Raw genomic sequence first — 24,802 nt, 5'->3', positions numbered from 1 at the left:
GTTTCCATATCTGTTTTTATCAATAACTACATAATTTTTACATTACACTACAATTTTCTACAAATTATGAAATATACCTTTTTTTAGTCAAATTATCTGGTATAAATTTTTGATCTTTTTCCTATACCCAAATTCCACAATTCAAGATGTCCTTCTAATAAATTTACAGATATAACTTCCTTAAATGAACAGTTGAAATATATTATAAAAACTATGTAATATCCCTATTTAATTATACATTTGTATAAGTTTATTTCTTGATGTATATAAGATTTACATTTTACATTTAATCTGGTGAATAAAAAAGCAGTCAATTCAAGCAATATTTCATACAAATAAGGAAGATAGTGGTATTATGGAAAAAAATAAAACATTAAATAATTTTTATATTAACACCAGCACCAGTGAGCATTTAATAATGATAAAATTGTGATGTATATGTAAATACCTGAATCAAGTTACAATTATAGGATCTATACTAAATAAAATTCAGTCAAAAATGCCTAAATTATTCATTTGTTATCAAATGCATTTGTATGTTACAAATAACATTACTATTCGGAATTACTATAAAAAGGAATGATACAAGTAAAACCATGCCATATTGCTGCATTGAAAGTTATACATATATTTATTCTAGTGCATAATTTTAAAAATATCCATTTAAATGTTGATATGTACTAGTATGATTTTTCCAAATATTTATTACAATGAGATATAAATTACTAAATTTGAAATTATATTTTTCGAACTGTGACATGCACTATATGTTTGTAAGAAAATATAGATTTCAAAGCTGTTAGATCATATGCATGAAATTACTGGTTTGTAATAAGTACATTTGCAGTGCATATAATTAACAAGCTATTGCTTAGAATGAAAGCGCAATGATTTGGTATATACTTAAACAAAGTAAAAACTATGACATTCAATATCCTACCTATATAATTTTACATTTAACTTGAGTTTTACATTTTATTAGATTTGTTATTTATTGGAATAGATGACAGCTGTACATTCCCATTCTAACATATATATATAAAAAAATTATAATTATTTACTAATAATCTGATTTTAGCTTTAATCTAGTTTGACTCTCTAAAAAGGCCTCTGAAATTCTACAATACATTTGTGCCTGTTCTAATCTTTGCATGAAGTTTTTATATTTATAATATTTATAATCATTTATATTTGTACAATATATATTTTCTATCGTAACACTTTAAAAATATATACCCCTTTGCATTATTCGTATTACTTTATATAAAATGCTCAAATAATGGAAAATGTAAAGGGCAACTTCGATGTACTTCCTTTACAGCATTCAGTCTCTGATTGTGTAAAAATCTGTGTAAAATATCTTCGAGGTTTATAATATTACATAAAATCAACTTGGATATCTCAATAATTTTCTCTTCATACATTACAATTATTGAATAAATTAACTTATTCAACAATTTATTTTACATTTAATAATTTGAAATAAAATTACTGACGATATTCATGTAACAAAATTTTATGATACAATGTGTAATTTATATCAAATTATTTATAATCATTCATTAAAAAATTCAACAAACAAGCGAACCGGATATATTTATAAATTGAATAAACATGCATTCACATTCTTAGCATTCAACAGTCATCAGTATATTTACTATACTGAATGTATAAGAAACAAATATTTAAATTGAGTACAAATGTATCACTGATGTGATGATCAAATTATTGTAAAATCTAAAGTTTTCTGTTAAGTTCAGCTGTCTCATTTCATATAGATTTATGAACCAAAGTAGTGGAAACATTTACTGTATTAATGTTTGTTCAATAATGTTTGTTTTTTTACAAGTCTTTTTACAAGTCAATTATAACATGCAAAATAAAAGCATGAAACTTATATAAATTTTCGCAAATATGATGTTATTAACAAATTCTTTTATTATTATTAACATAGTCTTTTTCTTGAACAAATTACTATAAAAATTTTAGAATTTAGCAACAAAAATAAGTTGAATTATTTATAATTGAAATATAATATACTTAGACATTTTTTTCACTTATAAACTTAACAATTTAATTACTAATAATTATCTTCATTGCTTAGCTAGTCCATATATAATTATATGCACATGTATCATATATATTAGATACATATGATACACAATTATTTTAAAAGATATGCATTCTTTTAGTAATGATACTGTATAACTAAACAAATTAAATTTGTGTTACTATCTTACAAACACTTTTCAAATTGATTGCAATGTACTTAAGTAGATATATATTGATATACAATAAATTGTAATTATATGTGCATGATATTGTATAATATCTGCAGTGATTAAAAAACTTAAAATAAGACATAATACAGGTATTTTTTTGTGCCTCCTTTTGATTAATAAATTAGCTAGTGAAACTTGAACAATCAGACTCCATAATTTTCTATACTCATATGTTTAGCATTTTAAAATACAAAATTTAAAAATTTATATTCACTGAAAAGTTATTGTTAGGGAAGCACGCACTGTTGACATAGTATGTCGTACTACAGCAATTTCTATCTTTTGTGTACACAAATATAATCATAAGGAATATAAAATCGATACATTTTTGATACGGTTTTTTAACTACAGTAAATGCAATTTCTATTCTTACTATCATGTCATTTTTTATTAATTTTTGAAGGGGCATTCATACATTTCTTTTGACTGCTAATGACATTGTTAGCAGATGAATTTTCTTCATAGAGAAATATTACACTTTCCTTCGAACTTTCCATAAATCGTTACTGTACATATAAGGCTGAATTTTCTTTGAAAAATTCCGATTTATATTATATATAAAAATTTAACACAAATCCTTTCCTGACTTGCTCCCATGCAATCCATGTTACTCTACCTCATTATAATGAGTAAACACTTGTAATTATGCTAATATATATTATATGAAGCTGCCTTCAAGTATATATGTAAACAAAATCTCACCTCTTAATTTTTTAATGATTAAAAAACCTTATGTCCTGCTGAATCATCAAACTCGTATTTCTTATGACGAGCATATTATTCATATATTATTGCAATACTTATTCTATATACTGACAAATCTTTCAGTAAATAATAGTTTTGTATTTAGTAGCACTCAGCTTACAGAGATTTGTGATGTTCATTCTTATTTGGATTGTTCATGAACACATTACTCCACGATACACAATTAATTCACCATTCCGCTTCCGACAACAATATTGACCTGAATTATGGAGAACAGATTGAAGTAAATCCTGTATACACTAGAGACTACATTTTGTCAAGAAAATAGAAAGTTCTTTTTCAATTACATTAAATAAATAGATCGTCTCTTCCAAGTACTGACTGTCATAATTACAGGTTTTTATATATGCATATTTAAAAATTTTATTGTTGTCTAATTAAAATTATTTAATGCGTCTCATTGAAACGCAGAAAAGAATACTGAATTTGCTTGTTGTTGTTGTTGTTGTTGTTGTTGTGTTTGGGATTGAATCATAGGTGATGTATATCCTACTGTTGGTGCTACTGAAACAATTAATTTTTACAAATTCATATTAGCATTATAATAATCTATAAATATTTTTCAATGAATTTAAATTATTTTAATAAAGCTATGAAGAATTTATACAGATTCAAACTCACCTGCAGGTTTAATTTGATGCTGTGGGCTAGTACTAGCAAGTTGATTCATAGTTGGTGCTGGTCCAGATTGTTTTGATTTACTACCCATTATATTATCAAGATCTATATTCAATCCTGAGCCAGCCCATGTTGAGCCAATTTGCGAGGAAGACATATTATTTGGTGCTGGATTCTTGGCATTAACAGATGAAGGTGTGAGTAGATTTGTAACAGATGATAGTCCAATTGTTCCTAAATGCAACATGTAATATACACATGCTATTAATTCCCTTTAGTATTAATAAATAATACTACACTTATGCATATATGATAAATACTTCATATATTGATATATTATATAAATAAATTTTCGAGCATGGATAATGTAATGTATACACGATGTTAAGTCATAGAAGAAGTATATTTAAAAACTTATAGTACAATCTTTAAGTGTTTTATATCTTCTGATATTTTTTATACAGATCTATAGCAGATGAATGAGATGAGTTAAATGCTTATATACTATCAGGACTTAAGTGTTGCTAAATGTTGAACCGATGATGGAGTCAATCAGTGATAATACATTTCTAGCTAACGTTCTACAGTCTTTATCATGTTCTCCATTAATCACATTTTGTGTTAAATTTAAAAGCCAAAGCCTTACTTCCATAAGAGGTTCAAATAATTCATTTATTATACTTTCTTTAGGTACTGCAACAATAACTGCTGCAACATTCTCTATCACAGCTAGTCTTACTTTTGCTTGTTCATGATATCTTAAGGTCCATGTTAATTCTAATATTTCCTTCCCCATCTTTGATGCAATTAAACAATTTTGTGCTGCTACCATTATAGTAGATAATGTTTTAAGAAATCGTATTAATAAAGAATTTCTTTGATCAGAATATGATTCTAATCCAATATATAAACAATTCCCTTGCTTTCCATAACCATACAAAAGAGGAAAAAAGAAAGATGATGCGACGTTTCCAAATTTGTTGGCTGACATATTTGTAGGTTTTGCATTATGGGCAAATCTCCTTGTATTTGATTCAATTCTTTTATCAACTATTTCTCTCCAATTTATAGATCCAGTATGTGTATTTTGAAAATCATCAAAATCATCACTATACAAAATATCGCATTTTTTATCAGTATCAATAAGAAGTGATATTCCTTTAGTAGGTATTTTTATAGTACGTGCAATCTCTTTGTTATTAGATTCATCATTTGATACATTGATTTTGGATAATCGTCTAGCTGATTCCGCTAATATGTCCAAGAAAAGTAAACGTTGGCTCGTGGAATATTTACATGTTTCACTATAAAATTCTCGACACAAATATTCCGCTGATTCTTTAGGATATACGGTTACTATGGCTACGCAGGATTTAAAAATTAATAATTCAAAATCTTCTACATAAGAAGATTCTGTGAGGGTTACAAGAATTACCAATAATTCTATACCAAATGATACATCATCATTAGGTAATTGAGATAAAATTAATTCCTCAGATACTTCTAGTGACTCAGCAAAAACTTCGGCATTCGTTGTTTTTCGTTCATCTGTTAAATTGTCACGTAGATCTCGCAAATATCTAGGTCTTAATCTTTCAGATAATTTGGTATCATTAGATATATCATAAGGGATTAAATCATCATCACTATCCAATTCCGATTGTTCCTCGATATTCTCTTTGTCTATAAGTGGTTTATCTTCGATATTTTTACGAAAAACATTTAATGAATCTTTTTCTTTTTCAGTTATATTTTCTTCATTTCCCTTAAGTTGTTCTACTTTTTTCAACGATAATATATTACATTCTACACCCAAATCAAAAACTTTCTTGTCACCCAGTGAATTGAAAATTATATTATCAGAAGATAAATTTTCTTCATTTTGGTAAGATTGTTTTAAATCTAATGTTCGTATTTTTTCTATTAGCATATCAAATGATTTTACTAATTCTATACTTTCTGCACCCATATTATCATAATGAAATTCCAGTTTTGGACTATTATCTGATTCTGATAGGGCTTTCATAACAATTTCTCCAGTACGCATACCTATCGCCCTCAGGATAATATGTGTACTTTCCAAATGTGTTGATATTCCAAAAAATATTAATTTTCGGCAGATTTCTTTGTCGTTAGCTCTCATATTATTTTTTACTACTGTTATGGCAAGAATAATCAATTTTGTAATGTATTTATGTTGTTCCATAGAAGTATGATTTAATGCACTTTTATCACCCCACACATCTAAGAGTTTAATTAACAAGTCTATTAGAATACGTTTTTCTTTTGAAAATTGTGATAAGTATATTATAAAATTAATAATAAAATTCTCTCTTTCATCCTCATAGTAAGACATAAATGGAATCTTTGTTGTTAATGTATACATCCAATTTGATACTTCTATTAAGTCTCCAAAAATCCAGTATACTCCATCTTTGATATCACAATGTTTTAAAAATAGTACAACTAATGGTTCAATGGCTGCTCGATCTAATTCTCTGAGTATATTCTGTATTAAATTTCTTCTATTGTCATCTTCATAACACCATGTTGACAAAATGTTAATTAAGCAATTCAAGTTTGTCGAGTTTATTGCAATTGCCATTTTACTAATTATCATTGAAAATATGTTGAAATTTATTTGAATGCCGCATTTTTGCATACAGTCATGAACGAAGGACAATCCACGAGCAATATGAAAGCTAATAATTTTTGTATACATTTGTGGGAGAAAGATATCCAATGTTTTATTTTTTAATTTATTAGCAACTCGATTTGGTAAAGAAACTAATAGCTGTATTGTATTTTTCCAGGTTTGTTCCAATTCATCTTGTTTTATTGCCGACTCTTGTCGATATTTACATGCATTTACTATTGCGGAAAATAAAGCATCACTTTTTATCAGCTCTTCCAAAATTATAGAAATTATATATATTTTTCTGTCGTCAGTAGATTGCTTTAAGGCTTGAGTTAATACCACGAGTGTTTCGTATAATATCTCTAATGATATACCATCGATGATCATTAATTGTTTAATTACTGGATCTAAATTACTTTCTTGCAACGGCCAATTATGGTCAAATTTATCAATAATTTCTTCTAAAATTCTTCCATGTAACATAGGATCAAGAAACGCATCAAAATCTAGACCAATGTATTTTTGATGAGTAAGTGGACCAGGTAAAAATATGTTATAATCCGAAATTTGTATCTTTAACTTTTCCAGACTACTCTGAGATTTAATGCTGTCCATAGAACATAGCGATTCCAAAAGACGATTAGCAGCATTTTCTGAATGTTTCTCTGTCAACTTGATGTTATCTTCTTGTCTGCATGCTGTAAGGAAAGTCTTTCTTGGGGGCATTATGTTACCATCAAATACTTAGTTAAAATTGTGGCAAGATGAATTTGTCTAACGAACATGCATGCTTTCTGTTGTAAGAGTTATAGAGATTACTATAAATTAATTATTACTAATCTAATGTATTATTATAACTAGTGTTATCAAGAATAAGCAAAAATAAAAATTGTAAAAGTTTTTTACCTATTCCAAAATCGCCCAAAACAGCAGGAGTAGAGGAGGTATTGAACAAGTTAGAGTTGTTGGTATTATTTTCTCTTTTATCCCCTGATCCGATTGACAAAGAATTGAAATTCCCAAGATCTGACAATAAATCAGTATTTGAGGATACTAGAAGAAAGATATAAAGATTAAAGAAAGAACTCATATTTAACAGTTAACTCATTAAATAATTACGATTATACTTTAATACAATGGTCTACCTGTATTATTGTTCAATATTGCTTCGTTATTGGGTGCTTGTGATTGCAAAGAATCGAACAAATTATTACCAACATTATTTTTTTGTGTTTGAATACTATTTGGATTTATCATTTTAAAAGCAGTTGCTGAAGCATTAGAAATCATAGTATTATTTAGATTATTTGTCATTGTATTGCTAGTGTTTGGTATCGTGGTTCCCATAAAAGATAACTGATTTTGCGATGCATGCGATTGAACAGATGAATTATTAGGAGAAGTAACACCAGAACTAAAAGCCGATGTAAAATCAGCAAATTCATCGTTTTCTTTCATTTTAACTGTAGGACTACCGAATGCACTGGCAAAATCGCCAAAATCAAGATTAGCAGGTTGCGAATGATTTCCTCTTGGATTGAAATCATCGTCGTCGATGGTAGACTTTGTATTATTATCATTTTGAGAATCAAAGATGTCATTTAAAATGTCATTCTTATTCTTCTGATGATTAGCAGGAGAAGAGAATGCATTCTGAAAAAATGTAATTACAAATTCATAAATTCAATTGATCATAATTTACGACATATTTATCAAGAAATACGAGCTATATTTATAAGGTTGATTTTATTCGAAATATAGATATACTAACGGACTGCTCTTTTCCATAATTCGCTGCTGCGCCTAAATCAACTTTTTTGAGACTGCGCGTTATTCGTGCAGGTGATGCATTCACCGAGGATATGGATCCCGGAATGGTTTTACCAATTCGATCTATACTTTCCATCGTGTCCCTATATTCCCTATTGCCTCTTTTTGGACTAGGATGTGTGTCATTGTCCGAGTCTTCCCTTTCGCCATCGTCGCTATTATTTACACAGAGTATAGAATTACAAAAAAGTATAAAAAATTATCTGAAAATTCTTAAACATATATCGATGATTATGAGAGTTCAAATATAAAATATAAAAAATAAATAGTATTTTTAATCGTTCCTTTCGCTTTTTTTTTTTTTTATCAATTCTGATCATTTCAATATAAATTAATAATATATATGATTTGAACATCACCTTCATAATCATTAGCTCGTACGTTAACAAGCAATCTAGATTACCTATTGTTCGCATCTTCAAAACCTTTTCCACGATTATCTCTATCCCAATCATTGTAATTATCTGTGCTAGACTTGTTCCATTTAGGACTTTCCGTCCACCTATCTCCACCCCCAAATCTCATACCCATTGCCTCGCTCGATAAGCCAACATATTTATCTTTGTTTTTCTTCGCTTTCTTACGTTCTTCCTTTAATTTGTCATCATCCTGAATGAAATCGATTAACTCTCGAACTTTATGCCTGATGTTTATTCCTTGATCCTTTCCAAATTCATCGATGCAAGTGTAGTTCTCTAATGATCGTAAATCGTAGATATGTTCTCTGGAGGATGTTACGACTCGTTCGGATCCATTACGTACCAAATAATTCAAGAGAAGTAAGGACTGTAAATGTAAAAAAAAAAAAAAAAATAAGACGACTATAGTAACGAAAATAAATGAAATTTTATAAATTTCATATTTTTTATTATCAATGATAAACGTCATAATTATTGATTTTAATGGTTCTTAAATTGTTATATTATTTAAGAAAGTTGTTTTTTCATGCTCAATGATGGAATTCCGAATTATCTTTCGCAAAGAATTTATTGCAAAGATAGACATGCACGCAAGTACGCACACACACAGACAATCACGCATACACACAGACCCACGCGTCATGCACATATACCTTGTATGTTCGACGCCAATTTCGTTTATTTTCTTGCAACATCCTTTTCCACAACATGGACATTACATCGGGGAATTGTTCGTATGTGAATGTTGCCTGAGCCAGTTCTTGCATCATTGCACCTGAAGTAATACGATGAACTTAATTTCAGTGTGTCCTTAAAGTAAAAGACACTCGTGCAAACACGGTATATTTTATGTCTTCGAAAATTTTACATTGCCGTTCATAAATCATCAGACATTAGTTCCTTCGTAAAAATATGTTAATTTCTAACTTTCTTGTCGCTTTTTTTTATATAAATATTTTTAATGTATATTTATTTATTTATTTATTTACTTTTCTTTTTTAAAGAAAATACCAAAGTGTATATTCATGTACGACGGTGTTACGTACGATAATATAAATTTTCAATAAATAAAAAAAACAAAAAAAGAAAAAAAATTTGTTAAAAATTAATACTACCGATTTTAAATATTCTATACTTTGAAATAACAACAACGATGATAATGAATATTATTTCATACCAGTAGGTCCCCATGCGTCATCGTTTGTTGCTTCTCGTACTTTGGCTTCGGTTTCGGTATAGTTCATTACCACATTAGTCCTGAGAAAAAGATAAATTTGATTTGTATTTGTATTTTCTTTTTCCTTTTCGTAAAAAAGAAAAAAAAAATAAAATAAAATAAAGCAAGGGACTATTCTCAATAACTTCATCGTCACGATTAAGGTCTAACGAATCGAGTTCAATGACGGCACGTATTTGGTTCATTTAATAAGAGACGTACTTGAGAATTTGTCATCTTAATTTCTTTTCAGATTAGATTTATTAAATCCTTTAACATTAAGTAAAATATTTAAAAAAATTATTTTTTATTATTTAAATAATTTCTATCTGTTATAATTATAATACGTAATTATGTAGGTAATTAGGACTTTCTATTCTTCTGATTCCTTCGTTAATAAATATTTTCTAATTTTTTATTAGATTCGATTAAACTAAAAAAGAGTTAAATAAATTTATGAATTTTATCGATTATCTTTTATATGTTAAATAGCAATCGTAAGATTGCGCAGTTGCTAATTCGATGCTATAATTTGCGTAGGAAGAGCATCGCACGGTTATTTATTCTTTTAATGCATTCTAAGCATGCAGCTATAAAAAAAATAAGAGATAGAGAGAAAAAGAGAGGGAGAGGGAGAGAGAGAGAGAGAGAGAGAGAGAGAGAGAGAGAGAGAGAGAGAAGAAAGTATAGAAGAGGCAACCTTGGGCTCTGAGATCACGGAGCTTAAAAACCGATATATCAATTGCGTGTATATATACAAATATAGGTCAATTAGCTCAGATATGTCTCTGATAAACGTTCAAGGTGTATCACATATGTAAGTACATATATACAGAGGTACAACCAACGAAGAAATCGATCGTTTCTTTCTCATCCAAAAAATTTAACCTGGATAATCGCATGCCTTGAACGTTCGATCGTGCGAAAACTTTCTTCACTGAGGATATTTGTCTTAACCGCAAATAATCGCATAAAATATCCGGACAATTTTGCACGAACTAAAACTCGTGATACTAGTGACGAAACGAGAAAAAAAAAATTGTAAACTAATTTTTGCCTTTTATGACAGTTACATTCGCAAGAAATATTTATGTATCATCACTATTTTTATTCGTCTTTGCGATTATAATTATGTTTCACAATATTCATTTAAAATATTCCTTAAATTTAGATTCGATTAATTTATAAAATTCTTTGCTTATTTTATTTTCATCAAAGCGACATTTTTATTTGCATTTTTTAAATGTCATTAAAAAAAGAGATATTCACGAGCTTTTTAAGTCTAAACAGGATCTTAGATTTTATTCTGTGGTATGCGTGTTTCTTTCTCTTTCTCTCTCTCTCTCTCTCTCTCTCTCTCTCTCTCTCTCTCTCTCTCTCTCGCTCTCGATACAAGCAGTTTGACAGGCTAGCGGCGAGTACTTAAAGGAGTTAAGATCGTGCTCACATAGGCACCTGTTGATTGCGCAACGTAAGTACGTATGCTCGACGATTCAAAGCAAGTTTTACAACTAATAGAGCCCGCAAGCTTTCTTTTCCTACGATAAGAAGATCTAGATGCAATTATTTCAAGGTAGAGGAAGATCCACGAGAAAACGAGATAAATATCGCATGTGTGTGTATATGTGTGTGTTTTGTCCTTTCCCTCGACTTTGAACATTATAAAAATTGAATTTTAATTTTGTTCAGTTAAATATTAAAAGATTGTCCGTTATTTGTTGTAAATATCAAACATTTACAATATGTAGATATGTAGGTTCTTTTCAAAATGGTTGCACAGCCATTTTGAGGTCAACATTTCAAAAACTTTTAATAAATGTTACTAAGTGAACTTTTCGTTTCTGAAATCTCATTTTTTCGAGTTTACATAAAATAAAGAGAGAGAGAGAGAGAGAGAGAGAGAGAGAGAGAGAGAGAGAGAGAGAGAATATATTACAAGACTATTATAATTTCAACGGAGGCTGCAATTTTGAATTTTTGATGAGCTCTTTTTAATTGAAATTATTTTACTCTAGTTCCGAGTTGTAAAATACATTTCTAAATTTAGTAATATACAAACGTATAATATATAGAGAGAACGTTCATAACAAAGAGTACAGAAATAAAGGCAAACAATAAAAGAATGAACCGTTTCAAAGAGAAAGTAAAAATAATCTTTCTGAAGTGAAGGGAGTTGAAGATAATTGATCTGATTAAAGAAAGAAAAAGAAAACATATAAAATGACGTATCGATTTCAAGATAGAAAAACAAAGAATTGAATTTTACTTCCGATCGAAGTTATCGTTACGCTTCCACTCGTTTCGCTTCGTTTACCAATGAAGGGAGAGGATTCCGTTACAAGTTCCGGTCGTGGAAATGATCGAGTCGCGCTTTCGATTACTTTCTTTTTACTATTATGGCCGTCTTTCTTAAAAGACTCGTTGGGGAAATATTAAAAGGCAACAATAAAAAGAAGAAAAGAAAAATAAATAAAATTTCACATCGTTTACCCTTCTCGAAAGTTGTCTCGAGTTCCTTCCGTAAAACATTTATTGATAAATATCAAATGACGAGAAAGGCGAATTATTAACACAGATTACGAAACGACAGCGAAAATTGTACGTAACATTTATTCGAGTGCAACGCAAATTACACGGTTGAACGATCGCTATGAGTCGCGTTATCGAGAATATATAAAGAGAAAATTTGTTAACGGTTTCACGCTTCTTTATAATGTTTACCATAACTCGTAATAAATATATCCTTTACTAGATCGATCTTTTAACTGTAAAATCGTTGAACGACAAAACTATTCTCTTTTGTGAACCACGAAAAGGGTGTGGACGCAACACGACGATCGGAAGCCTTACGAAACGTTTATTGAATCACGAATTGTACATATGTATGTATATGACCGTTAAGGCTTTGAAATCAAGCGCGGGAATTTAATATTATTTTAACGAGTTGGACGTTGGCATTCGATCGATCTCGAATATTCTATCCATATATACGTACGTATATTAATCTATAAAAATTAAATAAAATAAGAAAATTATTAACATATTATATATATAAATGTGTGTGTGTGTGTTCATATAGAATATCGACGTTTCAACATTCGCGGGTCAATTATCTGATAGGTTAAAAAAATAAACGGCGCGTGTATAATCGAATCTAAAGGATCGTCGACTTTAATTATGTAAAAAGAAGAATATATTATGTAATCGAATGGGTGATATTTTTTTCTACCTACGTAACAAGCGATTAAGTAGGATCGATTGAGAAAGAACGTAACGCGTGAAAAGGTGTAAGATTATAGCGAAGAATTGAGAACCGCTACCTAATTCGGTATGTACGGTAGCACGTGCATACAATTTGCGGAAGGTTGTGACAAGTAAATATACATTCGAGAGTTACGTAAAAATACGTTGAAGGAAGATCGTTACATCGTGACCATTAAGCTCTTTCGTAGATATACATATGTGTATATAGATATCTATGGGATACATTTCGACGGTCATTCGAGAAGAGCGTCAGCTCTTATGAATGAGTGAAAATACGCGCTTTATATGCGCCTGTCTAACGACTGTTGATAATAAAAACAATAAAATAATATAAACAGGTGCCACCAAGGCGACGTCTGTGTTTATCGCTCGTTATGTACGTATATGGCATAGTAGAGTTATAAATAACAGAAAAATTATTTTATGTGAGTGCAACGTACATGAGTAATATAGATATATAAAATATATTCTTTTGTATAACTTATAATAAAAAGCTGTTTAAATATTAAACCCTCGAATTCACTCAAATAAATTCTTTCTTTTTCTACATTTACTTTTTTCTGTTCAACTTAGACATAGTATTTGTAAAATAACAGATATACCTGTTATCTTCAACAGGAATCGTTAATAAGTTTATAACCATTGACTTTGCATATCAGTTGCTTGACTCAGTTGAGATGATAACAAAAAATAAACAGAATAATTAAAATACACAATGCTGTTACGTATAAAGGTATCTACTACATATTGAATCTACTGCTCCAAGACTATTTAAGGAGGAAATTAATTGTATGCATGGCCTTGAAAAGAAGATAAACGAAAGAAAGCTTTACTATACAAGTAGATATGTTGTAATTATCATAAAATATTGTATAAGTATGATTAATCAGAAGTATATTATAAATATAATGAAAAAGATTTGATCTTTCTTTGATTCAAGGTTACACTTTACAGTTCGTGTCTATACTAACTTATACAATTTGACATTACCGAAGACAAATACATATGCTAGTAAAACGATTGATCATCAACCATAATATTGCTACGTCAAAATAATCATGATAAAAGGCACGCAAAATTAAAATAAATTATACTTCTCGATCGATGGAATTTTCACGTTAAATGTCTTTTTTCAATTATTCGCTAAATATTCGTGGGTTTACTACAGAATCACGTGATCAAGGATAACGATAATTACGACAGATTACGATTAACGATCATGAAATAATATCGAATAAAATGCTTAATACCTTATCGAAGACAGGAAAGAAGATAAAAATGAAAAGAGTCAAGAAAAAGTAGAGTAAAAGGGAATAAAAATGGAAGCAAAAGCAAGGTTATATCGCGTGCAAAAGAAAACTTGCGACAACTTACGCCTTATCCATAAACTCCCGCACTTTCCACATGTTCATTATCACATTCGTTGCACTATTCACAGAAAAGAATATCGTGTTCGATTGTCGAACGTGAAATTATTGTTAACGGCAGCGATAAGGTGCACCAGATGTTTTTCGCAGCATTTGATATCGCAGCAAACGAAGGAACGTCACCAGGCGGTGGCCATGTTCTCCCTTCCACGTTCCAATGAGCGCAGATGTTTTTTACATCGATGGTGGACGTTGAAAATCGTCCAACGTACGACATGCAACGTCCTTCCTCGGTACAACCGACCAACTTCGAATCTTCGATATTGCAGATGGAACCAAAAGAGTCGTCTTCTTAGGAAGATCCGAATCGCATTAGACGTTGAATCGTCAGATTTAGCTGCGTGTAACGCGTGTCTATCGTTTCCCCGCTATCTTCATACTGTTCATCGCTCTCGCGCCAAATTATGAAACTATTTTTTTCCATTTCTCATGCGTTTCAAAAGATTGAATTATTAAAATCGATTTATTTCCTTTTCTATTATCATTCGATGAATAATCCTTTCTGGCTTTTCTTGGCTATAACCTGAAAGAAACATAAGTTATTTTAAGGTTCTATTATCCATCGAAATATTGAAATATTTTTGTAGATAAAAAATGTACGATGGAAACAGCGCTAGTTACGTGTCTTACTTATCTTCTTTTGATTATTTTGTTTGTACAAATTTGAAAAATTTGTTCGTCCTAAAATTAATGAGATTAAATTAAAATTGATAAATTTGGACAATCGTAAAAATAGGGACATTCTGTTTTGCATTCTAGGGAATATTTTGTCCTAATGCAGTGAAGTTAGCTATTGTGAATTCACTATGTAATAGGAGAACGACGCGGTCCTCCAAATAACTGAAAAATAAATACACGTGAGAGCCATTTAGGCATTACAGGTATACACCAATAATAATACTGTAAAAAATCTGTCCTCCATTGTTGTACATTTATCATGGATCACGTACGCAGTATCGATATTAAATCAAAGAAAACGTATTGTATTTCAAGACGAATGTAACCGTTGTGATTGAATAATAACGTTAATTGAGTGTGCGTATCTTTTATACTAATTCAAACATGCCAGAGTTTCTATAAAGCGTTTTTGAATTTAATAGAAGAGAATGGCAGACTTTAATGAAGGCGTTGATGGGAAATTGGCTTTTCGGATGCGGAAAGTCAATCCCGAACAGTTTCATACACTCGTTAAGATGCATTTATCTTTTGAATTGGATCTCAATACAGAGGAGTAAGTTACAAAGCTTATTATACATATTTTTTTAAATTTGCTTACTGCTGAAGAAATATGGCACGTTGCGGAAATTGAATCGTTTCTCGCTATTATTCATATTTCAAAATATAGTATTATTTAGAATTAATATAAATTGGGGTTATTTTCTAATTAGCATGAATTCTTCTAGTAATGACTGTATTATTGAAAAGGCAAAATTAAAAAAATGGGGTATATTGAATTTCGCAAGAAAACCAAAGTCTACTATTAATCTACAAAAAGTAGAAGGTGCTAGTCTATCTGAAAATGGAATAAATCAAGTTAAACAATTGATAGAATATTTATCCAAAGAACAAAGTAAGCATTTGATCGTATTATTAAGATAATAGAACGTTTAAAGTTATGTATTTTTTGAACATTTCTTTGGAAATTTATATCTTTTTTTAATATAATGTTAAAGGTATTATACAGGAGGGAATATTTCGACGTACTGGAAAATTGACAAGGCAGCAAGATCTTAAAAATGCACTTTACCAAGGTGTTCCTTTAAATCTTGAAGATGGTCGATTCAGCGTACATGATTGTGCATCTGTTTTAAAAGGATTCTTAGCAGAGCTATCTGAACCTCTTTTAACAGATCTCCATTTTCCAGCTCATTGTCAAATTGCTGGTAAGATATAAGATGTATTAGATGATATATTAAGATACAAAGCATATGAAAAGTTATATTTTTTACTTCACAAACTTCTATTACAGAATTATGCAATTTAAATGATAACACGAACGAAGCCAGATTACTTAGATCTTTGCAATTGCTTTTATTGCTTTTACCACCTCCAAATAGACATATATTGAAATGTGTTCTTAATCTTCTTAATAAGACAGCAACTTTTGAACATAATAACAAAATGAACTGTGATAGTCTTGCTACTCTTTTTACTCCTCATCTACTATGTCCACGAAAATTATCACCTGAAGCATTACATACTAATTCACAAAATTTGTCATGTTTGGTGGCATTTATGATTAAAAAAGGTGTGGAATTATTTGATATTCCTCCAAAATTAGCAACCGATATAAGAGCTTATTGGATAGAACAAGAAAGAAAATTACTAAGCCCTAAAAAGTCAGATGTAAGTGATTTTATGAGAGAAACAATTTGTGCATTAAATGATTTATTAATTTAATTTATATTATAGTTGGATGAATCTGTACCAGACACTACAGGCACGGCACATACTGTATTTAGTTTTGTTGATCATAAATTGACAGCAAAAGCTAATTCCACTCAAGATACTCAGGCAGCACTTGCTCAACTGTACGCTCATATACAAGCAATGCCAGAGTCTGCAAAAAAACGAAGACTTGTAAAGCAATTTAATAAGGAAAATGGTCAAGGTACACCCAGACATGTGAAAAATGTTCGAACTAAGAGTCTTGGAGATTCAATAAAGAAGCACATTTTTCAAAGGAAACTTTTGGGTCATAAAAAATTCATAGATATCAATATTGGATGCAACATTACCAGATCTAGTAGCGAGGAAAATATATTATCTACGGTAAGATATGCGAAATCTGTAGTTATATCATGTATTGAATTTCCGTTCGAGCATTTTCCTCAATTTGTTATATTTTATTTGTGAAAGCACGTCAATGATTAACTAATATGGTTTGCATGTGTTATACAGAGTCTTGAAAAGCCATTTCTTCAAAAAACTCGTTTCACTAAATCAGATGATGAATTTAATATAGAAAATTCTGATACGCATACTAATAATCTTGTACGTACTAAACATATTAGTAACAGTACTGGTAGCCTTAATGCTCCTACTGCATCGGTTTATAAAGGTAAAAAGAAAGTTATGCTCATGGGTCTTGTAAATATTAGCGATAAACGTACTAATGAAGAAAGTAAAGAAATTAGAAACAAGAAATCTTCATCGAAACAGAAGAAGTCATATGTAAATAGTCCTGGAAGTTATAAGACAGCAGGTGGAAGTACCTTTCTACATGAAGAATCTTCTAATGATGGAGATACAGAAAAAAATAGTAATTTATCTGGTACTCTTAGATTGTCTAGACAATCTAGTGAACCACCAGATATGTATTCTTCTCAAATTACATCAAATAAAATTGATAACAGTGAATTGATTAGACAAAATTCTGAGCCAGTATTTCCAATATCTAGAAGAAAAAATATAGAAGTCGCTTATAAACCAAGAATCACGGGTGTAGACGCAAAATCTTCTGAATTGACAATAAAATCTGAATCATGTACAGAGAATGCATGTTCATATCCATCCCCAATGGTTAAAAACAGATTTTGGAATGTATATGCTGCTCATACTTCTACACCATCAAACCTTTTACGAAGAAGTTTGGTTGCTAATGATTATATACTGACACCTATCACTAATAATGACAAAAGCATGAGTCCTATCACACAAAGTGCAACTAAAATGACAAAAGCTATGCAGGTATGCATGTTCTTTATTTTTATGTGTTCTATAATATATACATGTGTTTATATAACATAAAATAATTGCATCTATTCGTTCTTATTGATTAACTAAATATAATTTTTTAAATAATAGGAAACTATGATGACTCCACGTTCTCGTAAACCCGTAATGATGGTATCAGGGTCGAATCTTTGCAATCTTGCCAATATGAATGACAGTTCCATACAACATAATATTTCTAGTAATTTGCGTAGATCAAATATCGATCTTTTAGCTCATATGAGCTGTTCTTCTATTTTAGAGGAATTACGTAAACCAGATAGTGCAGATGGTGAATTTATTTACATGGAAGGTGTTGACATAGATGATAAAGAAAATTTTACAGAAGAAATATGTCAAAAGCACAATTTGGGTACTTCAATTGCAGACGATTGTTGTACCATGACACAACAAAGCTCTATGTCAATAACAAGCACATTTAGGGAGTATTTATTATCAAGAAGCGTATTAACTGCTAGTCCTGTTGATCTTAGTTTTACTTCGCGTACTGATGATTTTGAGCAGTCAGAATCTGACCTAAATATTTTAAATGAAGATGGACTATCTAGTAGTTTACTTCGTTGTTTAGATGGAAACAATCCAGAATCTGACACATCTGGTATAGCTTCTGGAAGTACAAATAGCGCTAATGATTCGACAGAAAAAATTGAAGAAACTGTTTCCCCAAGAAAACGGGGAACTAGTTTACAACGTAATGACTCGAAAAGATCTATAAAGGATAAAAATGTGTTAAAAGCAGAACGTGGTCAAAGTTTTAAGTACAAACAGATAAGTGAGTCAAGATTAAATTCTAAAAAAGTAAAGGATACGTTTCAGGAGACATCATTTTAAATTGGAATAAAATTACTTAAAATATAAGTACAAATCAATGTGAATCTCAGTATGGACATTAATGAAATGTAAACGTGATTTTTAGTCAAGTTTTACACTGTTGATCGTATATTATATATTTTCTTTTTTTTTTTTAAATAATAAGCAACCTGATGAGTTATCAGGAATATTTCTTTCTTTTAATTTTCCTTGTTTAAAATTGTGAAATCTCATAAAATCCATGAATGTAATTAACATTAAGTTTCGTGTTAATGACAAGGCATGGAAATTTTACAAGTGTTTCTAATTTTTCGATAGTTCCTTCAATTTATTCAAAGAGGAAAATTTTTATTATGCTGGGTGCAGAAAATATATATGTAACTATTTTATATCAGGGTAAAACATATGACATGGCTTTTTTTTATGTCATATCTAAGATATGTAATATATAAATTTGTTGTAGAATTTGAAAGTAAAGTATCTCTACCACAATGAAAAACTTTGTTTAGTTTTATTTCATTAACATCCGAAGAACCTCCAATATAGATTATTTTAACTTCCTTTTTTTATACATTTTTAATACATCATATCAAGAGTATTTTCAATAAACAATGGCTATTTTCTTAACACTTTTTTTAATAAAGAATTATAGAAAAAATAAATACTGTTTATATGACTATTGCAATATTGTAGAATTGCTTATATGCCTTATAATTATAGAAATCCTATCTTTATTCCCTATAATATTGTAGTCGATAATGATGCATGATATTTTATTATCATCGATTATATGTATATGTGTGTATATATATATATATACACATATATATATATATCTAAAATCATGTTGATAATCATGTTTCTTATTTTTCAAAATGCTTACCTAGATACATTTTTGTTATTCAGAATCATGTATATTCTTTGTAATGGTATTTAATAGAAAGACATGGATGTACAACACACATCATAGTTCTCAGAATTGTGTGAAGATGTGGGAGATGATTCCAAAGTAGTGCCTGGAGATGTAGATGTGGGTCAGAACATATCATCGTGACCCAAATCTGGAATATATGAAAGACCACGCTCTTTCAAAGCTTTGTTCATTAAACGCTTTTGATCTTGTTTCAATTCTTGTTCTCTTCTTTGCGCATCTAGAATATCATCCACTGATACTTCTGTTAATGGTAAATCTTTTTCTTTTTCCCTATCCTATAAACAGATAAAAAAATCTTTGTCTACTCTTGTAAATAAGTATATCTATAATGGAATATCTTACTATTTCTCCTAGTAGCACAACATTCTCTCCTCTGACAATAAATATGCCTCTTGGAATATCTCCATATTCTTTACCGACATGAATTCTTTCAATGGTACGATGAAGTACTATATTAGCAAATTGATCAACGCTTCTGAGGTATCCAATTAATGTTCTACCATCCCTCAGTAAAACCATTAGTTTTTCTAAACCAGAAGTATTTGTGCAGAATAAAATTAATATATAAATATGTTTGAGTAATGTCATGGTTATGTGACAGTACAAAGTGAACAAGATAAACTTTTATTACATAATTATTAGAAACTGGACTTGGTCATCGATCAATGAATTTCTTTTTTTAAGCAATAGATTTAATATAATTGAAAAAAGTAATAAATGCCGGTATAACCTATAATAATCGTAGGGACACAAAAATCAAACGTACTGTCAAGTTCTCCTAATAGGGAAGCTGTTCCTGGAACGACGTTCATATTGTAGTTGTTTATTTCTTCAATATTATTAGATTCACGAATGAAGTGCAGAAATTGTATCTACTAAATTTTCGATCTAATATGACTTGATGTAATGTAAACTGATCACAAATACGAATATGATTAGAGACACTTATTTATAACGAAGTCAATGATAAAATATTGTCATGTGATAAAAAAACTCAACATATTCAAAATATATTTAAGACTTTGATAATGATTTATATTATTTAGTCAACGACACTGTAAACGTCTGTATAGATAGGGTCTATATGATAAAATGCGTGAGGCCATATTGGATTTAAATCGAGAATAGACATTCTCCTACAAAAAAAATGTTTCAAAGGATAATTATTATATTCTTTCTTTAATTTAATTCTTATTCTTTCTGAATTTATTTAATTAAAAAAAAAAAAATTAAAAATAACATTAGTTTCTTTTTACATTGGGTAGTTCTCATTGGACGAGTCGAATGTCGAATAACCAATGAAATTTAAGTTAGCAAATATTCAAATTTGAATGAATTATCTTTTAATGTTTATCAATATTTTTTGCACTTTTGTACTTATTTTCAATTTAATTTCAATTTACAATGAATACTTTGGAAATAAAAGCATTTAATATTTATCAATTTCTAAATATTAATATGTTCTATCTTAAATAACTTATTCGATAATACAAAAATCGTATAAATAAATTTAAACGCAGTATCTGATACGATTAGGTACAAGATATGAGTATTTGACCTTTCTCGCAGTACTCTGTAAATGAGCTATAATGCCAAGGATGCAAATTATGTAAGTTTCGTCATCTTCAACCGTTTCTCTCTCTGTTTTTCTCTCTTTCTCTTTTTCAGTAATAGTTTATACAATTCTCGCAATTTAATTTTTCGATTCCTTTCAATGGACCATCTTATCTACAACAATTGAGTAAGCATATTAAAAGAAAGAAAAATGACGCCATAAGGACGACTATAATTATTGATTTAACGATTGCCGATCATTAATCTTTTGGCTCGTATTAGGTAATAACTAATAATAATACAAGAGTCAATTATTTTCGTCTTATGTAAGAAGTATCGAAGATAAAGCAGTTCTTCTTCTTCTTCTTTTTCTTATTCTTATCCAATCAGATCGATTCAATTACTTGATCGTATCTTTCTTTTCTTGCTAAGCCACTTACGAAGTTACTCGCTTGCTTGCGAAGACAATGAACCGACGTGAAATTTCCTTCTTCGAGAAATACAGGGAGAGAGAGAGAGGGAGAGAGAGAGAGAAAGAGAGAGAGAAAGAGCGAGCGAACCAGAGAGAGAAAGAGAGGGAGAGAGAGAGAGAGAGAGAGAGAAAAACTGCAATGTACAGTGGTATTTGCCGGTGGCTCCTTTCACGTAAAACGCTCGCGTTCCAGTCTTGTCTTTCTCTTCGAAGACGGATCAGGATCGACATGGTGAGACGAGAACAATGGAAAACAACGATAGAATGTTGTACGTGAGTTCGTAGAAGAAATAGAGAAAGAAAGACAAAGATAAAAGGTGTCCATGGCGGAGGTTTGAGTGAACATCCTAAGTTCATCCTCCTCACTTTCACTTTAACTCGTATCGTCGTGTCGTAGATAGTCTATACGTTCAACCGGTGATCTTATCCATATTATTCAAAACCTCTTCTCGGAAATCTCGACTCGATTGTGTTTTTCGGAATGGAAGTCCGAGTCGAATCGTGGATCTTCGGAGTTGTTCTACATTACACTGTATTCATCGTTCTTGTACATCCTGAAGAAGTTTTCGTAAGTATTCAACATTATCCCTGGCTAATTATAGATCTTTAAGTTCAAGCAGAGTTCATTGCATTGATTATTATTCATCACACGAGACTGTAAGGATAGTAGATCGGATCGAGCCTTATTATATTATGCATAGTGAATGTTTATATATCTGTAGTTTATAAGAGTAGTAATTGATTTGATTCATTATTTATTTTCATTGATAAACATTGCTTAAAAGAAACGAATGTATGATGGTTGTAATTGCAAAATATAATTATTGGAAGTTTCTCCAAAAAAAGATTAACAATAAAAATTACAAATAGGGAAATTATACTAATAATCTGAAATCATGTCGAACGATATTATCGATATCTTTGTCTAAGTGTTAAAAAAAAAGAAAAGAAAAATGGATATTTTTCGATTCTACAAACTGGAACGTAGCCAAGCGTAACTATCACGTTTGTTTATCAACTTGATCTTTCTTTGGAGATTACAGTAGGCAATTCTAACAGCCATGGTGTAATGACACTGTAATACTACCGTGCAGTAATGGTATCGACGTTGTACTGAGCTACGCTGATCTCAAGACGATTACATGATAAATATGGCATAGCAGAAAACCCGCTGTGGTATTTGGAATGCTAGAAAATAGAAGCTAGTACTGGATCGAGGTAGAAAGGCAAGGTCATTTTCAGAGAATACTATAAATGCATTCACGGAATTCTCACGTACGAGTTGGACTTATTCGAAGGGAACTTTTCCTGAATTTTTTATAATCTATGATTATCATCGACAAGTTCAAGATCGAACATATTTAGTTATTATGTAAATAAAGGGATTCAAAGTATATAAAAAATATGTCAATCGGGTTTGTTGCAGAATACGACACCTCCGCCATTGAGAACAAATTTTTCCTGTTTCGGTAGAGCCATGGGATTCTATGCAGACGTTGAGGCCGACTGCAAGGTTTATCACACGTGCGACGATCATGGTAACAAGTTCAGCTATCGTTGCCCGGAAGAAACTGCTTTCCGACAGGATGCTTTGATATGTGATCACGCGAGACTCGTCGATTGTCGTGCTACTACTTACGACGACAAAAAGTCGCTTCGCGGAAGTAGAAGCGAAGAAGAGAGCTTAGGTTTGAACGTACCTTCGCTCTTCAATATTCCACCGCCGTTGGATAATTCGAACGATCATCGTTCCTTTTCTAGATCCTTCCAGGTGATTCAACGTCCCGACAAGTCATCGACTGATAAGACACAACCTGGCTTTGTTTTTAGTGCCAGTGTTTTCTTGAGAAATCAGCAGGATCACGATCTCCATAGGAAATCAACGAACAAACAAGAGACTGAATCTATATTAGATCAATCTCGATGCAATCGTAATGAAGAGCATAAAACGACAGGGTCCAGTTCGAAAAATCAGGTCTCTCACTTTTCTTCGACTCCTCGTCCCTTTTCTCGTGATCCTTATAAACAAGACTCTTCTTTGCCCAATCGATTTCCAAGTTTCACGAGGTCAGATTCAGAAACAAAGAACTTACTTGGTCGAACGTTCGTCAATGTGCCAATGATTTCCACAAAAACTCAGCCACCTCGAAAGGATTTTTTCCATACTACTACTGTCTTCTCTTTAAGCACGAAACTCCCAACGAACGATATTCCCAGACTCAACTCGAACACTTACAACAATAGAGATTACCCTTATTTTGAAACGCTCAGGTCGATCCAAGCCAATGCTATGAGCACGAGCACGCCAAGAACAACGATAGCCACCACAGAAATTCCTGTTCATGCTCTTACTATGTCTTTGAAGCCCTTAGTACCCAACGAACTGGAATACGATCCCTATTATCCAAGGATACCTACGTCTACAGAAGCTTATTACACCGCTAGCCACCTCAACAAAGATTCCGAATCCTTTCGGTTTACGACGCAACCACCTTGGTCAGGTATTCACTTTGAAATTCCAGCTGTTTTACCTGATCTTAACACTTTAGAAGATCTCGTAGATCGTCGAAAGTTATTCTATATTCCCCGTGTTACCAGACATTAATTTAAATGTATAATTTATATTTTAAAAACTAAACTGTTAAAAAGAGAAAACGATTATTTTTCATCCTTCATTTATATAGATATATATATGTATGTATGTATGTATATATATATATATGTGTGTGTGTGTGTGTGTGTGTGTATATAAATCTTTTAACTTTGAAGGTGAATTAGTTTGGAAACATGAAAGGATAAGTGGACATCGAACGAATACATTTTTTTTCTTTTCCTCGA

At 30.6% G+C, this 24,802-nt stretch overlaps 4 protein-coding genes across 10 annotated transcripts; 2 read left to right on the top strand and 2 right to left on the bottom strand.

Annotated features, from left to right (window-relative positions):
• Positions 1-378: 378 nt before the first annotated feature.
• LOC127064110 (clathrin interactor 1-like) lies at positions 379-14,843 on the bottom strand. Of its 4 annotated transcripts, XR_007781597.1 has the most exons (10): positions 14,407-14,838; positions 9,730-9,809; positions 9,206-9,327; positions 8,537-8,919; positions 8,075-8,288; positions 7,449-7,956; positions 7,210-7,356; positions 3,669-3,899; positions 3,335-3,551; positions 379-3,246 (listed from the first exon to the last, which is right to left on the bottom strand). XR_007781597.1 is itself a non-coding variant. In XM_050994686.1 (9 exons), the coding sequence occupies exons 1-9, from the start codon at positions 14,442-14,444 to the stop codon at positions 3,445-3,447; spliced, it is 1,830 nt and encodes a 609-aa protein (XP_050850643.1). In that variant the 5' UTR covers positions 14,445-14,838; the 3' UTR covers positions 379-3,444. The 4 variants fall into 4 exon arrangements, 3 of the variants coding, with proteins under 3 accessions (XP_050850643.1, XP_050850644.1, XP_050850642.1); XM_050994686.1 differs by having other exon boundaries at positions 379-3,551; XM_050994687.1 differs by having other exon boundaries at positions 379-3,548.
• Positions 14,844-15,248: 405 nt separating this feature from the next.
• LOC127064112 (uncharacterized) lies at positions 15,249-19,503 on the top strand. 2 transcript variants are annotated; one of them, XM_050994694.1, is made up of 8 exons: positions 15,249-15,494; positions 15,560-15,690; positions 15,863-16,029; positions 16,133-16,342; positions 16,429-16,805; positions 16,872-17,231; positions 17,361-18,149; positions 18,267-19,503. In XM_050994694.1, exons 2-8 carry the CDS (start codon positions 15,566-15,568, stop codon positions 19,023-19,025), a joined length of 2,787 nt encoding a protein of 928 aa, XP_050850651.1. In that variant the 5' UTR covers positions 15,249-15,494; positions 15,560-15,565; the 3' UTR covers positions 19,026-19,503. The 2 variants fall into 2 exon arrangements, with proteins under 2 accessions (XP_050850651.1, XP_050850652.1); XM_050994695.1 differs by having other exon boundaries at positions 15,322-15,340.
• LOC127064115 (U6 snRNA-associated Sm-like protein LSm1) lies at positions 16,873-21,050 on the bottom strand. 2 transcript variants are annotated; one of them, XR_007781598.1, is made up of 4 exons: positions 20,705-21,050; positions 20,281-20,465; positions 19,888-20,213; positions 16,873-17,019 (listed from the first exon to the last, which is right to left on the bottom strand). XR_007781598.1 is itself a non-coding variant. In XM_050994699.1 (3 exons), exons 1-3 carry the CDS (start codon positions 20,748-20,750, stop codon positions 20,040-20,042), a joined length of 405 nt encoding a protein of 134 aa, XP_050850656.1. In that variant the 5' UTR covers positions 20,751-21,050; the 3' UTR covers positions 18,133-20,039. The 2 variants fall into 2 exon arrangements, 1 of the variants encoding a protein (XP_050850656.1); XM_050994699.1 differs by lacking the exon at positions 16,873-17,019 and having other exon boundaries at positions 18,133-20,213.
• Positions 21,051-22,037: 987 nt separating this feature from the next.
• On the top strand, positions 22,038-24,689 carry LOC127064106 (uncharacterized). 2 transcript variants are annotated; one of them, XM_050994676.1, is made up of 3 exons: positions 22,038-22,281; positions 22,362-22,532; positions 23,391-24,689. In XM_050994676.1, the coding sequence occupies exons 2-3, from the start codon at positions 22,446-22,448 to the stop codon at positions 24,567-24,569; spliced, it is 1,266 nt and encodes a 421-aa protein (XP_050850633.1). In that variant the 5' UTR covers positions 22,038-22,281; positions 22,362-22,445; the 3' UTR covers positions 24,570-24,689. The 2 variants fall into 2 exon arrangements, with proteins under 2 accessions (XP_050850633.1, XP_050850631.1); XM_050994674.1 differs by having other exon boundaries at positions 22,038-22,532.
• Positions 24,690-24,802: the final 113 nt, after the last annotated feature.

Source organism: Vespula vulgaris, chromosome 5 (genome assembly GCF_905475345.1).
Source record: "Vespula vulgaris chromosome 5, iyVesVulg1.1, whole genome shotgun sequence".
Classification (NCBI taxonomy): Eukaryota; Metazoa; Arthropoda; class Insecta; order Hymenoptera; family Vespidae; genus Vespula; species Vespula vulgaris.
Note: the sequence above shows the minus strand (reverse complement) of the source record. Positions and strands in the feature narration are given on the sequence as shown.

Excerpts from the sequence above, each read along its gene's own strand:
- LOC127064110 (XM_050994685.1), bottom strand. The coding sequence starts at position 14,444 with ATGAACATGTGGAAAGTGCGGGAGTTTATGGATAAGGC. Across the intron at positions 9,810-14,406 it reads CGGGAGTTTATGGATAAGGC|GACTAATGTGGTAATGAACT; the intron begins GTAAGTTGTCGC and ends TCTTTTTCTCAG. Across the intron at positions 9,328-9,729 it reads TGACGCATGGGGACCTACTG|GTGCAATGATGCAAGAACTG; the intron begins GTATGAAATAAT and ends GTATTACTTCAG.
- LOC127064112 (XM_050994694.1), top strand. The coding sequence starts at position 15,566 with ATGGCAGACTTTAATGAAGGCGTTGATGGGAAATTGGCTTTTCGGATG. Across the intron at positions 16,030-16,132 it reads ATATTTATCCAAAGAACAAA|GTATTATACAGGAGGGAATA; the intron begins GTAAGCATTTGA and ends ATAATGTTAAAG. Across the intron at positions 17,232-17,360 it reads AGGAAAATATATTATCTACG|AGTCTTGAAAAGCCATTTCT; the intron begins GTAAGATATGCG and ends TGTGTTATACAG.
- LOC127064115 (XM_050994699.1), bottom strand. The coding sequence starts at position 20,750 with ATGAACGTCGTTCCAGGAACAGCTTCCCTATTAGGAGAACTTGACA. Across the intron at positions 20,466-20,704 it reads CCTATTAGGAGAACTTGACA|AAAAACTAATGGTTTTACTG; the intron begins GTACGTTTGATT and ends CTTCTGGTTTAG. Across the intron at positions 20,214-20,280 it reads TTGTGCTACTAGGAGAAATA|GATAGGGAAAAAGAAAAAGA; the intron begins GTAAGATATTCC and ends ATCTGTTTATAG.
- LOC127064106 (XM_050994676.1), top strand. The coding sequence starts at position 22,446 with ATGGAAGTCCGAGTCGAATCGTGGATCTTCGGAGTTGTTCTACATTAC. Across the intron at positions 22,533-23,390 it reads TACATCCTGAAGAAGTTTTC|AATACGACACCTCCGCCATT; the intron begins GTAAGTATTCAA and ends GGTTTGTTGCAG.